The sequence below is a fragment of the Leishmania panamensis genome (assembly GCF_000755165.1).
Source record: "Leishmania panamensis strain MHOM/PA/94/PSC-1 chromosome 8 sequence".
NCBI lineage: Eukaryota > Euglenozoa > Kinetoplastea > Trypanosomatida > Trypanosomatidae > Leishmania > Leishmania panamensis.
The window spans coordinates 364,168-380,305 of record NC_025887.1 but is presented as its reverse complement, the minus strand read 5'-3'; the positions used below and the strand labels follow the sequence as shown (position 1 = coordinate 380,305).

At 54.2% G+C, this 16,138-nt stretch overlaps 2 protein-coding genes across 2 annotated transcripts, besides 3 other annotated features; one reads left to right on the top strand and one right to left on the bottom strand.

Annotated features, from left to right (window-relative positions):
• Positions 1-449: 449 nt before the first annotated feature.
• Positions 450-648: a repeat region.
• Positions 649-1,263: 615 nt separating this feature from the next.
• LPMP_080890 (hypothetical protein) lies at positions 1,264-2,367 on the bottom strand (the record flags this gene model as incomplete). Its single annotated transcript, XM_010705917.1, has 1 exon — positions 1,264-2,367. The coding sequence occupies one exon, from the start codon at positions 2,365-2,367 to the stop codon at positions 1,264-1,266; it is 1,104 nt and encodes a 367-aa protein (XP_010704219.1).
• Positions 2,368-3,642: 1,275 nt separating this feature from the next.
• Positions 3,643-3,811: a repeat region.
• Positions 3,812-12,100: 8,289 nt separating this feature from the next.
• Positions 12,101-12,201: a repeat region.
• A 1,580-nt stretch (positions 12,202-13,781) lies between these two features.
• LPMP_080880 (histone deacetylase, putative) lies at positions 13,782-15,629 on the top strand (the record flags this gene model as incomplete). The annotated part of the gene is made up of 1 exon (XM_010705916.1): positions 13,782-15,629. The coding sequence occupies one exon, from the start codon at positions 13,782-13,784 to the stop codon at positions 15,627-15,629; it is 1,848 nt and encodes a 615-aa protein (XP_010704218.1).
• Between the last annotated feature and the right edge of the window lie 509 nt (positions 15,630-16,138).

The window sequence follows — 16,138 nt, the reverse complement described above, 5'->3', positions numbered from 1 at the left end:
TAGCGTCAAGTATGCACATTCACCGCATTGTGTTGCAGGACATTTAGCAAAAGACAGGAAACCAGCAGCAGGGAGAAGGCAGAATAGTAGCAGAAAAGCCCTGAAGATTGAGAATCCAAGTCCACAAGAGAGTCGCCGTCTTCATATATACATATATATCGCAGAGTAAGCCATCAATAGTCAAAGGGGGTCAGACAGACGCCACAATTCGGGAGACACGCTCCGCAAACTTTAGCTCTTGTAGGTACGGTGCGCTCTTCTCTCGCTCCAATACCACAACACATCTGTCTCCTTATTATTGTCCGTTATTTTTTTTTTTTACCGCATCCATTCCACCAAAGAACAGGCGGTTAAACCGCACACCACCCCAAGCAGCCCAGCGCAGGGCGGTCGCAAGCGCACTGGGCGGCGCGCCGGATCGGTCATCGCCGACGCACCCGCCCCAAATCCCGCCCGTCATGTGGGTAGCGCGGGTGGTTCCGCTGCTGCGGGCCGCCCCGGCGCAGCACTATTCGGGATCTGGCCGCCGGCGTCAGTGGCTGTGCGTCGCCGTGGCGCCCCTGCGTCGCGGGTGCTTGGGTCTGTCGCCGCAGGGTGTGGCTCGGCATCGGCTGGGATGGTGAGGGGTCTGTGTGCCCACGCCGAGTGCCTCCTTTCATCAGGGGGCTTTAAAAGGCACTGGAGAACAAACAATGCAGAAAATGGAAAGCATGAAAGGTCCAAGAAAAAAATGGAATAGAAAAAGATGAGTCACAGTGCTGTCAGCATAAACTACACTTTCCAACTGAAGATTAGCGGAGCTCTTATGCAGAGTGTGAGAATACAGAAACGAAAAAAGGGTTAGGATGATGCAGAACGGATGTACATCGCGAGTGCTCGAAAATAATGGCGAGGCGAGCAGGTGTGTATATACTAAACAATACGAAACGGCACAGCAGATCCTTTACCCCGCTATAAACCCTGGTACCGATGGCGAAGAAAAAAAATCTTTTCTACACCAAGTGGTAGCAACTCATCGGGGAGAAATTATAAATGTTGTACCATGACAAAACAAAAAAGGGGGTTGAAGAATGCTCATAAGTCTCTCGTGAAGATCCCTAGTGCGCAGATCCCCTTGCCAAAGATGGTACTCAGCTGGTGGAAAAAAAAAAATGCAGAGCTGAGTAAACAAAAAAAATGCTTTTCAGAGAAACAGAGAGCTAAGGGGGCTGAAAGTTATGCCAAAACTGAGAGATGACAAGAAAGCTACTTGTGCTCAAGTCGTCATTTCTGTAGCCGTGACTTAATCTCAGGAAGCCTGAGGGATGTTATCGCCAAAGGAATGCGCAAACTCATTCCATCGCGTGTAGAGGCCTGTGAGGAAGCTTCCCCCTCGCTAACCATCCGTACATTTTGAATCGTCCTCCCTCTACATACTTTCTGATTGTCAATCGGGCACACATCACTAAGCTCAGAGAACCATTTGAACCCACACTTGTAATGCATTGTGTGACCACAAGGAAGTGCAATGCACCTGCTGGACGCCCCGAATCCACAGAGACACACCGGGCAACTATCGTTTCTCCTTGCGCGCAAACTAAAATACTCGACAGACAGTCCTCTGAGCTCCTCCTCCCCTAGAGGACTTCTCTTGTCATTGTCCAGCGTGAGAAGTGCGTCATAGTCTTCCGGGTTAATCTCACGGTATTGCAAATCTCCCACATTATGAAATACCATGCTGTCTGTCGACTGTGCAAAGCCACCCAACTTGCTGCAGCTAAAAGGGTGTGAAGAATGAACTCTGGATGATGTGTAGCAGCGCCTGCACAAACAGTAGTGGGGGCAAAGGAGACATGTATAGAACTCCGTATTCCAAGTCATATTGCAGTTGCTGCAGCAAGCACCGCTTTTTCGCTCAGACCCCGACACCGCTTCATTGCACTTTGGACAGGTGTTGCGGCTGTTCTTTCTGCTTTTGGACGCTAGCTCCAAGCACAGATGATGAAAGTTAACACCGCATGTTTCACATGAGCGCATGTGTGGCGTCTGCTCATGGCAAAAAACACATTTTTCTTCCGCCCTTCGCTTATCGATAAGGTCACTAAGCTCCACCTCATTAATGTAACGCTGCCATACAATTGGATTTTCTGCTCTTACTTTGAAAAACAAAAGCAGTACAGAGAGAGTATGAGCGCATGGCTGTGTCGCGCTGCACGAGCACAGATGCGGATTCCCAACCGTGCAATGATGATTCTTTCCTTGGATATCACAAACAGCGAACCTTGTCGGGTCATTTAGCTCCCTTATGATAATGTGAGACTTTGAAACGACATTGATTCTCTTTTTAATCTGACCAGGGCATTCCTTCACCCACATTGTCAACCTCATTCCATGCAAGCTACACAAAAGGTTTTGGGGATGGTGAAGAAAAGCTGTTGGAGTTGATGTATGAAAAAGAAATGAAGGGGTTAGCTAAGAGCAGAGGGAAGTGTTGCGAAGTCGCTTGCACTCATTTAATCATGTGTCAGAATTACGCTGCACTGTATGAGCCAGCTGATATTAAGCTTTTGTTGTGTCCATGGAGGGGAACACATCAGCATCAAAATATACACATAAGTTATAATCTCTACCTCATTGTTATTATTTGATCTTTCGTTTCTCTTGCAGCTATCCTCGCAATGGACAGAAGTCAAGCAGATGAATAAGAATGACTCCCTCTTTGAAAGGAATCCAAGACAAAGGCAAGCCCTTGCTTTACAAGCGTTCTCGTCTCGTTTGGCTCAGTCTTCCCGGGCCTCGTTTTCACTGCCACATCGGGTTTCTTAGGCTGTGATTTCAGATCACCTTGGGGCACCGCCTTGGTGCTGTTGCGCTTTTCCTTCATCTTTGCTCGCGCAAACCCGCGGGCCTTCTTCTCAAGCTGCTTGCGAAAGCCCCCTTTTCCACCGCCACGACACCTCACCAGAGCAAAAATAGCGTCATATCTGTCTATATTTTCTCTCAGCGCAATGAGTTTGTGGTGCTCCTTCACGTATAATTCAAATGTTTCTGGTGAACTATCAGTGTATTTAGAGAGAGCCTCGCGAATTGCATCCTTAGTAACCTGCAGAACTGACAGGGTTATAACTTTCTGCACTGGAAGCAGAGTGCAGCAGAGCGCACGCGGCAATCCACTAGACATTCTCAATTTTTATGAAAAGCCTTCAGTCCAATCCAAAATCTTCTAGAAATAAGACGTCTACGGTTCTGCTATGATTTGCCGAAGGAGGAATGTTCGAAAGCTTTCATGTTGTAGCAGCAAGCGAGTTCAAACCAGCACACGTCATACCCGGAGCCAAGCCAGGCAGATTCCTCTGTACCCACAAAGGAGATCATCAGGAAATCACTTTGCGTTTTAGCAGCTTTGGCTGGAGTAAACGATGCCACAACACCTCGACCAGAGGCCAAGCAGAGTCGCAGCGACCCCTTAAGTATTCTTCTTTATTTTCTTTACCTTCGACAACACCCACGGCAAGCGCCCCATCAGCACCTTACCCTTTAAAACTACACAAAAAGACCCGCACACCAGAGGTTCACCCCCAAGAACGTGATGACAACACGAGATTCCATACACTCGTTTCGTCACTGCGAAAAGCCCCCTGATGTAAGGAGGCACCCGGCGTGGCCGCACAGACCCCTCACCATCCCAGCCGATGCCGAGCCACACCCAGCGGCGACAGATCCAAGCACCCGCGACGCACCGCCACTGGCGCCGGCGGCCAGATCCCGAGTGGTGCGGCGCCGGGGCGGCCCGCAGCAGCGGAACCACCCGCGCTACCCACATGACGGGCGGGATTTGGGGCGGGTGCGTCGGCGATGGCCGATCCGGCGCGCGGGCGATGTCGTCGTTTTCTCCGCGAAACGAAAACGCCAATGGCGAAAAGAAATGGTGGGCACGACGCCGCGGGAAACCCGGCCCCCCGCGCACACGACCCGGAACAACCCCACGCCGCCCCACCAGACGAACGCAGCGGATGCCGGCAAGCGGCCCAAAGACGGGGGGAGGAGGGGCTTTCCTCCACCAAAGAAACTGGCGGCGCGTGGGCTCGGGGAAACGCCAGGTGCGCGGCAACAGAAACCGCGGCCCGCACCCACCCAGGGCAAAGAACACCCCCCACAAACCCCCAAAAGGCCAACAGGACACACGAAACAGCGCCACACCACCGAAACGCCGCAACCCCTATCGCGAGACTGCCCGGCACCCCCGGCACGAAAAAAAAAAGCGGGGCGCCAGAAAAACCCCCAGGGGGCGCGACGCACCCCCCGCACCCAAAGAACCGCCGAAACCGGAGGCCCCAAAGGCCCGCCGGGCGCAGAGGCGGGCGGGCGTGTCGGGTTCGGCACCAGCCCCCCCGGGACGCAGGGACGCCGCAACCGCCACCCCTGGCAAGAAGCCCCCAGCCAGCCGAAGCCCCCCACCCGAAAACGTTTCCGATTCCGCGAAGAGGGGCCTAATCCAACACCGGGCCCCCAACCATTGCACAAGCGAACACGAACGACCGAGCAAGGCTAAACAGCCCGAACTGCTTTCAGAAGTCTTTTTCCTCCTTCCGGAGACGAAGCCCGTCACCAAATCCTTCCAACACCTGAAGGGTGGCCGTGCACAAAAACCTATTTTAGACCCGTGCCGGCCGCGGCGGCGGCACAGCAACGTCTGTGCAACAGAAAGATGGCGCGCAATCCCGAAAGGCCAAATGGAAGCTGCGGGGTGGAGACTCGCCCGTCGAAGGGAAATCGCCGAGATGGTCTACCGCGACCCCTCCCAGGGGATCGAGGGTATTAACACGCCCCCAAAGCCCTGGCCACGACGACCCCCGACCGCTTTTCGGGCGCCTTTAGAGGCTTTCCTTCGTTGCCCTGTGGGAATTTCAATCTTCCCCCCCCCCCCCAATCCCGGCCGCGCCACGCAGAACAGCCAGACACCGCCGACCAGCTTGAGGCCCCGTTTGGCGATGCGGGCTTCATGTTGGAGAACGCGCCGGGCATGCCAGCATATTTCCACGGCGGCACAGAAAGTGCACTGGACTTGGTGTGGCCCCGGGGCGTCGGGGTGGCAAGCCGGCGCACAAACTGCATAGCGGATAGCAAACATAAGTTCCCCACCCATTCCATCACACTGGTTAGTGGAACCCTACTAACCCCGTCAGCCCCCACCTTCCCGAGGTTGTTTTACAGTTGGAAAGGGAAAATTGAGGACATTTCAGTGAGGTACTAAAAGCTGCAAGGCCGTTGGGAAAAGTCACTCTGGACGAGCACAAAGCATCGTTCAACTCTGCCCCCGGTGTGCTGTCAAGCGCAGTTGTCCACATGGCTGTCGAACTCGTGGGGTTGTGCGGTGGCCTGCCGAGACGGACGCCGCTGGCGAGCAAGCCGCAGATGCACAATCAGCTTACTATGTTAACTCGAACCACCACATCTTGCGCACACACAAATTACGCAAGTATGAGGGGAATCACATCAGGAAAGTCCAAAAGGATACCTGGCGCTGACGGATGTCAAAGGTTGATCCCAGCCACTCTTCACCATGGCCGGTGCTGCGAACAGTGCGCGTTGCACAAACTTTCCCTCCTGTCCATCTGGCACCTCCCACTGCCGATGGTCGCCCTGAATACAACATTAGTTGCAACCACCGCTTGCTTGCGCAAACCCTATTCCGCCGCCCCGAAAATCCACCAGCCCCTGACATTTTCACCCCCTACGCACACTATTTTTCCCTTTCCAGCCATGATTACACCCAGGCCGATTCCTTTCCCCATTCCAGAGGCGTCCACACCTCAGCCCACCCATCATCCCCCTCTTTCCGCCCGGCCTGCCGACGCACAAGGGCCACCGACTTCACCACCACCACGTTACCTTTTCCCGCCGAAGTTTCGCGAAGCACGCGCGCTCGCTCTTTTCTTTCCCCCCCCCCCCGCCGGGGTATGGCGTGACAGCAAATTGAATGAAAAACAGGCGAGAGGGAACAGACCCCCTGCCCTCGGGAAAAGAGCTCGAGGCAGCCCTGGCTCGTCTCGAAGACAGCCGGGCAGGATGGCATCTTCAACGAGGCGCTGCACCACCTTCCCCATAAGGCCAAAGAACGCACTTTTACTCTCATTAACTGGATGTGGATCGCCCACCTTGTTCCCCAACAGCGGAAGAACGCGCACGTTGTACCACCACCAAAACCTTGGAAGCCACAAGAGCAACCTTCGCCGCACCAGCTAACCAGTCCCACCTCTTGCGTCTCCAAACTTATGCAGCACATGGCGTTATCATGCTTATTTCATGCGCGGCATCTCCATCCACGCCAACATGCGCATGGGCGTTGCTGCGCCACGAAAATGGTGCCCCCAGGATCACGGACACGATCGAGATACATAGAATATATCCATTACCACGTGATGATCGCCAAATGCCCGGGCAGGGAGCAGCAGGCAGCCCACCGAGCAATGCGGACGTTAATAACTGTGGTGGATTTTAGCGAAGCCTTCAACAGTGTGGATCCCCCGATTCTCGCGAAGAGACCACAGAGTTTCCCCGGCACCCGCTTTTGAAGCACTGGCTCCGAAACTTCTTTGCACACCGCTATGCGCAAGCAAAGCTTTGAAACCCATTGGGCAAACAGTATGGCCTAATGGCTGGTGGCCCCAAGGCACCGTTCTTGCACCACAACTGTGTTCCCTACAAGCCACTCCTCTCCCAGAGTTGTTGGTGGCCTCATTTCCTGACGCGCAGTTCGGCATGTACGCAGACGACTTGGCCATCGCTATTCCATGTCGTGGGTGGAATTCTGACGTAAGGATCGGCAACGCAGTCCTGGGAAAAGTGGAAGCGCGATCGAAAGACAGCAGCATGCAGATAAATCCACAAAAAGGCGAAGCACTGTTTCGCACACCCCCGAGCCACACGGACGAAGAGAAAGTGTTCGACCCACTTTTCCTCGGGGGGCACGGGGTCACTGTTTCACTGTTTGGTGGCGGCATGAATTCCAAGCTTCTTGGCCTCCAACTTGGCACTCGAGCCAAACAAAACGCCAAGGCGACACATGCGCAAAAGCAAGTGGGGATGCAGGGGGTGCAGTTGTGTCGTGTTGAAAACCGCCGGTTTTGACCCTCGCCGCGCGATGAGGCAATTTGTCCCTGGCCATGGGGACTCCAACGGCTATGTGGCTCTGCGGTTGGATGAGGGCAATGAAAGACACGGCCAAGCCGAAGCCAATTAACAAGCGCGCTCGTCCTCACTGACTTGTCACTGGTCTTTCCTTTGCCTTTGTTTTAGGATCAGTGCCGCTAGAATCTGACCTCTTTCCCTGCAAATCGGGGCGTTTCGAAGTCGACCCATGCCCTGGGAACTATCCGGGTTTGCGGAAATCTTATGGGCCCCCGCCCACCCCATGGGCCCCGTTTCCCGCCGGCGGGGGGTGCGGGGGCGGTGGTTTTTTTGCCGGGGGGCTGGTTTGGAACAGGCCAACCCCCGCGAAAGGCCTAACTCCGGCCACGCCCAGGCGCCGCCCGCCGCCCACGGCCAACCGGCGGGCATTGGTTGCCTTTGGGTTATTCACACATTTTGGCGGAGGACGGCCTTGTTGAAAAATATGCCGCACCCATAGACACCCCACGTTACAGCTTTGGGCGGCGGTGAAAATGCCAATGGGTGCTGCGCAGCCGTCGCCGCCATCCCGCCACAAAACCCTTTTTGGCACGACAGTCCGATGAACTATCGCGGAGGACCGCAGCCCTCTAGCCAGCAGCCGCAGGGCGGAGAGCGTTGTTATGCGCAGAGGTCTTCAGAACCTTGTCCTTGCTATTGCGGAAACCGTGCCGAGAGAAGGGTGGTTGCTACACGTAGCCGATAAATAATTCCTTCTGGCTGCTTTAGAAAGAGGTCCTTTGCGCCAAACCTCTGCTGTTGAGAGCGAAATCCGGTCCTTCCCAGTATTCTTTGTGAGTATCGGATGGGGAATTCACCTCCGGTGTTCGTTTGCGCACGCGGCGGTTCCTTTCAACGAGGTGGCCAATACAGCCGCGGCGGAAGCGACTTCTAAAGGTTTCTATGTCTCACCTCAAATAAATCCTGGATGCATCACTGGCCTTCGCTCGCTCTTTGAAAGAATTCTTGCTGGGGGGTGGGGCTTGCTTCGCTTCCGTCTGTGTGGCGTCCATTCCCCGGCTGGCCTTTGGGGGAAGCTTTGCGGGGGTCCGTGGCCTCTTCCGGAGGGGCGCGGTTGTCACGAACCTCCGCGGCGAACGCCCCCGCCCAGGCCGGCTTTTCTGGGCGGCGGGGGGCTGTGTAAATCGCCGTCGTTGGTGTAACCCATCGCGGGAACAGGCTACGGCTTTGCGTGGCGCGCCGTCAGCGGGGAACGGGGGGGCCAAGAAATCCCTGCAGGGCTCGAGGGGTTCCAGAAGCATGTCCATTCCCTGGTGGTGTTTCGCGCGGCCTCCGGGTGTTTGGGGCCTGTGTGGCCCCCGCGGGCAGCGGAAGGCCCACCGGCGACGGGTAGGGACGCGCATGGCCGCTCTGCAGCCGTGCTTTTCCCTAGGGGGTGGGTGGCGAAAATGATGTGTCGCGGCGCCCCCCTCAACCTAGACGCGTGCTGGGGGGACCTCGCCGGATTGGGCTTTTTCTTCGACCCAGCCCCGCCACAAATCAGGCCACCGGATCTGTTCTCGGTGTGAGTGGTGGTGGGGTCGGCCAGCCACATTCTTTTTCGCCTTCCCCAAGTGCCACGCGAGGGGCGCAGTCACGGCTTGGTCGCCCAGTGGCGAGTTCTTCTGGAACTTTCTTCGCTCGTGGCCGCTCGTTCGATTTTTGGGGGGCGCGGTGGCCATCAACCCCGCCATCCTGGCGCGGAGGGGGGGGTGCGGAAAAGGGCCCGCGGGGGCCAAATGCCCCCGCCAGCCCCAGGTCAGGCAGAAAAACACAGCAATCGCAGAACCCTTGGCGCAAACAAACCAAACCAACGTTACAAAGAACCCAGAAAATCCTGCTACCGGCGAGGCGGGTGCCCCCAACAACTAAAAAAAAGGTTGCGGGTGCTTGGGGAAAGCTTCTACCGTCGGTTGCGGCGCTTTGGGGCCCACAAGCAATTCAACTTCCCAGGCCGTTCCCCCCCCCCCGCGTGCGCTGATCGCCAGGTTTTTTTTCTTTTCGGTTTTGGTGCAGTGTGCCTCCGAAACGCGCGCAGCCCAGCCCGTGTTTCTTTCTCCCCGGGATTCCTTCAGTGCGGAGGGGGTTTTCTTTGCGCCGCCCCCCCGGCGCCCCCTCGGCGGTGGGCAGGGCCCCCTCCACAGGGATAAGGCGGTCGACGAATTCCGCCCCGCGGCCTTGGACGAGCCCAATCCTCCAGCGCGGGGCGGTCGCGGGCGCTCTGGGCGGTGGTGCGCCGGATCCGTCATCGGCTGGGATGGTGGGGTGCTGCCCTGCTTCTCCACAGGGTAGGTATCAGGCCTTATGCTATGCTGGGGCGCCCACCATGGTCAGCTCAGTCGTTTCGTTAGGTTTTTTTAAAACGGGTGTGGACCATCATCAAAGTGCTGACTTCAGTACCTTTGTTAATCAAAGTCTCGAATGATGTCGACCTCGTCATTGATCTCGTCAGCTTTGTCCCGCAACCAAGGCAGTTCGCTAATTTGCGCGTTCTGTAGAGTTGCAAGCTTTTCTGGCATAGTCTGAAAGGTTGGTATCGATCTCGGAGAGCACCGCGGCAACAACATGGACACAGACACCAAAGCCAAAGCGACCGCATGCGTCACGTCCACATTTGCTTGAAAAAATCCGTATAGGATAACTGCAAAGCCGACAAAAAAAAAAGGTCTTATGAGATGATTAGTACTCAGCACATGTTGATTCACTTTAAATTGCAATCGATAGAGCTGCCCTGGCTTGTCGTAACAGGCGCCTTTGTTTGCTGTCGCAACGCTTGCGTCATTGAGTCTATGCACACCCGTCCAGTGGGAAAGAGGGAAATTGACCTGTGAAGCTTTTTGTGTGTGTGAGAATCCATACGCTTGACCAAAAGGCTCTGAATTGCAAAGGAACACTTAGCAACGTAAAGTTGCCACACTTTGCTGAAAAAGACAGTAAACTAGGTGACCGCACAGAAAGCGAAAAGCAACAGCGGTAGTGGATATATGCATGCAAGCCAACTACTCAAGAGAAAATTTCAGATGTGCTGGAAGCTAGCGAAATTGCCCTACAACAGATCTTGCTGATTCTCTAGTGGACCTGGTGTAAAGCCCCACCTTGATTTACTCTAGCCTAGAAAGATATATGCATGGTAGTTGTTACGGAGTGACAACTCGACAACATAAGTCGAGAGCTGAACTGTCGATGTGATAATCGACGAAGAGAGTGTTGAGACCACTCCTGTCTAACGGTAGCCCAATACACAACCCAGGCGAAGAACTATCCAGAAATGGACTTACTCGGGTCGATATAATCGCCCCTAAGTTTCTGATGGGAATGAGCGAAGGGCTTGAGCTCCAAGTCCATATGAAGGAGAATGCCGACAGCAGAGTATATGTGCTGCGCATCTGCAAGTGGCAGGAGCCATTTCGGTGAGCTAGATACTCCAAAATCATGCAAAATGACGCGGTTAGATACTTGTAGGTGGCTCTCTATAATCGCCTATTACCGTGAAGAAGGAAGTTTTTAGAATAGATGCGCCTTGTTTACTCTTGCTGATCTCTTTTTCTTGCATCGTCCACTTGCTATATTGAGGCATGAGTTCCTCTGCCATAGCTCGATGGTGGATTTTTGTAATCAACCGTTTCACCTTCGCTGTGCTGCTCTGCATTCGCATGTTGAGTGTTTTGCAATCCTCGGCTTGTCGTAGTAGTCAAAGACCTAGGTAGGGGAGCTGTGTGGAGTCTCAATGAAAAGGAACTCCGTCAAGAGCACCGGTACGAACCCTGTCATCCAGCCCTGATCCCTGTTGAAAGAGCAGTTCCCAGTTGTGCTCTATTGATTTTAAACAGTATCGTTAGTAATCTATTTTTTCGGTTAGACGATCTGGAACTTCGAACGAAGTCGTCTCTTTCCCAACACTACTGTGCGGAGAGCGAGAAGAAAGAGTAGCTTGATGATATGGTCAGAACGTAGCTTTCCACAGGTGAGACCCCTCGAAGTCTTTTCCGCTGGACTCTTGAAGCGCTTCTGCTTGAGAGCAGTGATACCTTGTGGAAAGAAGTGTTGCGGAGAGTGCTACGATTAGCAGTTCTTGTAGCCGCGGCACCCTCCAAACCAAGCTGCACACCCATCCCGAGTGCTCCAGTCTTCCTATTTTCAAAAAATTAACTTCTCCCTTGCGGCTGTTTCCGAGTCTACTAATGGGGGACCTTGATATGCTACCAACCATGTGTTACGTAAGGAACACCTCAGGCAATCCTGATTCCCTTCTCCCAGTTTGGAAACTGGGTACATCATGATTCGCCCCTCTGCTTATAACATTCCGTTCTTCCAATGAAAACCCATGTACGCGCATCGACTATATTTGCTAGCTGAGTGTGATACTGTGTGGTCCCACACGGTACAGAACCAAAGACACTCGCGCAGGCACGAGAAGTTGAGCTCGAGCTGTCTGTGAACTAGATTTGATACAAGTGGGATTCTCCAGCAAAGTAACCGCAACTGCATAACACGGGTAAAGCAAACATAAAAAGATGGTAAGAGAGGCGGCAATTTCACACAAAAAAGCATACTACAGTATTTTAACCGCTTGGGTAGCCTAGCATAAAAATCCAATCCATGCATTCTATATATTTTTTCTCATGCTTCAACTCCCCAATAAACATTCACACCCATTTCACTGCGTCTGCTCCAATTCTCCAATATTACTTTCAGTGACGGTATCAGTACTAGCTAAAGACAAAATACCTCACCCCATTACCAGCACCCCCTCGCCCATAATATCGATCATCAAACGCTCGGTGCATCACAACGCGGAAAAGACAGAAATCAGCACACAAAGCTCAACCAAAGCCAAAGGGACAAAACAACCGCCTTCCTGCCGGCTACTCTCAAATTCCGAAAATCCCGCCTTGGCGGCTGCCACGGCGCGGCGCCAAGCCACACCATGCGGCGACAGATCCAAGCACCCGTGACGCACCGCCACTGGCGCCGGCGGCAAGATCCCGAATGGTGCTGCGCCGGGGCGGCCCGCAACAGCGGAACCACCCGCGCCACCCACATGACGGGCGGGATTTGGGGCGGGGGCGTGGCCGATGACTGACCCGGCGCGCCCCCGCCCAGAGCGCCTGCGACCGCCCCGCGCTGGGGGATTGGGCTCGTCCAAGGCCGCGGGGCGGGATTCGACAAGCGCTTTAGGCCATTATGGACACGTTTTGAAAGATGTGCAAAAAAGAAAAACAGACAGAGTGCGGAGAATTCAAAATGTGTAGGAGATGCTTCAACTCTTCGGTGAGGCCGTCATATCGGAGAACACCGTCTTGGTTATGAAGCTGCTGCATTTCGAGGTGTACCTCTACTGGAATTTAGGGGTAGGCAGTGGTGATGAATTGTGAATTACTTGTGGAGATGTCTTCTGTACGGCCGTATCACAGATGCGGGAATCTCAATGTTTCTCTGTCACACACATGGTGGATCTCTTTTCCAGATGGTGTTTGAGTCGCGCGATGGAGGAAGCAAATTGTGGCCTCGCCTACGAAATCCAGACGTCTGGCTCCGAGTGCACGCTGCAGGTGACTTCATGGCCGATAAAGGTGACCTCGACGACACGTTTTTCCTGTCACAGACCTCAGACACCCCCCATAAGCGTTGAATGACCAGACCAGTTCAGTGACGTTTCCGGTTACTCAGTTGACAACTCTGGTATTGGCAACCGACTAGTGCGAGATATCAGGTAGATATTATGGAATCTGGAAACAGCTAGACGCGGTAGATTTGGCGACTGGCCACGAGCTACATGCTACATCGCTTCTAATGGACTAAAGGCGAATTTCTTGTCTCCGCACGAATCTGCCAAGTGTTTTCAACGATGCTTCTTCCTATTCCAGAGCTCTCGGTGACGGTGGTGAGACTGAACAGCTCATCGTTACAAAATTCCAAGAAGTGTTCGACAAACGGTACAGTGCGCAGCTCTTTGTGAGCCTTGGGAAAGGCGATACTGATGGTTGTAGGAGTGGAAAGCACGTCCTCATGCTGCTTGTTCTACAGAAGGCGAGGGAGATGGATGAGTGAGTTAATAGCACACCGAGAGATGGGGGTCGGTTCTCTATTGAGCATACTATCACTCTTTGACGATGACAAATCCCCTCAGCTCGTCCCGTGCTGCGAAGCACGAGTGTTGTCATCTGTGGCGCATACAGAGGTGCTAGAGCACGATCAATGGATGGGCAATCTTTTCAATCGGAAGTAAATTCGACCATCCTGCGACGGGCCACTGGGGTCTGAGTTGACTCTCAAGCAGATCATCGTTTTCAAGTATCAGAGGTCTGCCATGAACTGACTGCGCGCATCCGTATGTTTCAGAGCTTCTTTTTCACAGCGCTGCGTATCATTTTTTTATTCTTTCGCTTATCGAGTTTCTCGCATGTGGCACGATTTCTTCCAGAGAGAACCTTCAACAAGAGCAAATTTGCTTTTTCAACTCAAGGGAAGCATGTTAGAGTCTCGTCAATTCTGCGATTGTGGAGACCACGGTCTCGTCCATTAGAGACAATGAATGCTGTCGTGCCCGGCTTTCGCGCGTCACATAGCGTCCCTAGACGTCGGGTGATGACATGGCCGTTTGACTTTCACTAACTACTACTCTCTCTTCTATGTGCGTAGCATACCGGGCTTCACCCATGCCACCATCACGTTTTGCACGCCACGAGTCCAGTGGCACCGTCATTGTGCGGCGCTTCCAGTTTCCTCACCATGAAACCGAAGCGCATATTAGAAAAGGTCATCTGAGAGAGCCGTTGGAAGCTGTAGCTAGTCGAGTGGGCTTGCGAGCACGATGTTCCACGGGCCCATCGTTCGCTGACTTGTGTCTTGTCGACGACCAAGAACTTTTGCTCATGGGAAAGCTAGTAGACAGAGGAGTGTACTATATCACAGGGGGCACTTGTACTGATGTAGAGGGCGATGCATCGCCGAGAAGCACGAAATCCACTATTTTGAACAGCGCGACGTGTGGGGTGGCACCGCAACCTCCCGACATTACAGTGGGCTGGTGTTTCGATGCTCGCATGCTGCTGCATCGCTCTGAGATTAACCGTTCTCCTGAAACACCACACCGTCTGCAACGCGCGATCGAGACTCTTCAGGCCTGTGAGCGTGCGTGCGACATTCTGCCTGTCGAGCTATTGGCTCCCTTTAGGGTGCACATAGATGGCACCTTGGAACCAAACTTGGGCCGAGTAGCACCATCCATAAGCGCAGCGAACCGGGCGCAGTGGATACCTGCACGACTTGCCACGTATGACGAGGTTTGCTCATTCCAAGATCCGCGTGTTTATCACGATTTTTTGAAGAGTGGTGCGTCTCTGGTGAGCTTGAAAAGTGATGTTTACTGCAGCGACGAGGCGAGCAGCGTAGCTGCTCGCCTTTCGGCAGCTGCCGTGATAGACGCTAGCGTCGCCGCGCTTCGCGGTGTGGCGGCTACCCGGTCTGGCGGCACCTCCAGCGCTGCAGGGTGTGTGCTCCCCCTCGTGTCATTCTGTCTTGTGCGGCCGCCAGGGCATCACTGTGCGGCGTCACAGCCGAGCGGGTTCTGCTTGGTCAACAACGTCGCTATTGCGGCTCAGCAGCTACGTACTCGGCACGCATCCGTGTTGCCCTCTGGCCCTCCGCGCATTGCAATTCTCGATCTGGACGTTCACTTTGGCGAGGGCACCGCTTCCTTCGTTGAGGGTGCGTGTGACCCCACCTCGCTACTGTATCTGTCGCTCCACCGCTACGACAAAAAGAGCTTCTATCCATTTGACAGCCGCGGTGACACCTCCTACGTGGGAGGGAGCCGACACACCGCTTCCAAGGGCTCCATATGCAATGTAGCTGTGCACACGAACGCGCAACACCCAACACAATGTGAACAGGTCATCTCGGATCACCTAATGAACTCTGTTTTGGAAGAGATTTTCTTGCGGCGGCTGGCTCAGTTTCGACCCGACCTGATCATGGTGTCACTGGGCTTCGATGCTGCCTATGGTGATCCATTGGGCAAGATGGCCGTCGAGGGTGGGTTTGCCTCCGTCCTGTCGCGGCTGAAGGAGTGGTGCCTGCATGAGGGACGGTCAGTGGGGTTGGTCGTTGCACTGGAGGGCGGCTACAACCCGGAGGCTGTTGCGCAAGGAGTGCTCTCTGTCGCTCTCGCCTTGAGCCTCCCTCGCACCGACCCTCTACTACAGCAACTTCTTGTGGAAAGACCACCAAAGGTCTGGGCAGACTTGCGGCAACGTCAGGAGCGGCGTCATCGCGAATGGCAGAATCTTCGAAGGGAGCGGGCAGAGGAAGGCATTGGAGGAGTACTCATCGGTCAGAGCTCTGAGATGAAGCCGCCTGCATCTGAGGAGCCAGAGAAGCCGCAAGAAGACGCGTTGCTTTTGGATCGCCACAGGCGCTGGTGCGCCGCACTGGTAGCCAAGGTTCAGCAAATTCACCGGGATGCCATGGCACCGTAGCGTTAGGTTATCATCCCCACGCGCATTGTGTGGCAGAAAGCTTTACCTTGAAACAGAGGCATCTGTTGTTCACAAACATGAACGCGCGGCACTGTGCTCTTTCTAGCTCTACACCGAGAGCGGACGGTGGTATGGCGCCTTGCCGTATGTGTGTGTGTGTGTCTGTGTGTGTAAGCGTGGGTTCTCGCGAATTGGTAAGGCACCAATTTCCTTCTGCTGCAGCTCTCCGGCTCCCCCGCCATGCTCTCAGAGATGTTCCATATTTAATTATTTTTTTTTCCGTGAAAGTCGACTAGATGTCTTACCACGAGCCCTTTGGCGTATTCCGCTCCTCTTGCGTGCCATTTCTTGCGCACCTGGCGCATCGTCCACGGCGCCTACACACCAACGCTGGCACGGTCAACAAAAACACACCAGCAAAAAAACAACAAGCCATACCACCGCAGCTTCCACTCACCATCGAAATATGACAACTCAAACAGTTCGGAGCATGCAATTGTTCTCAGTTA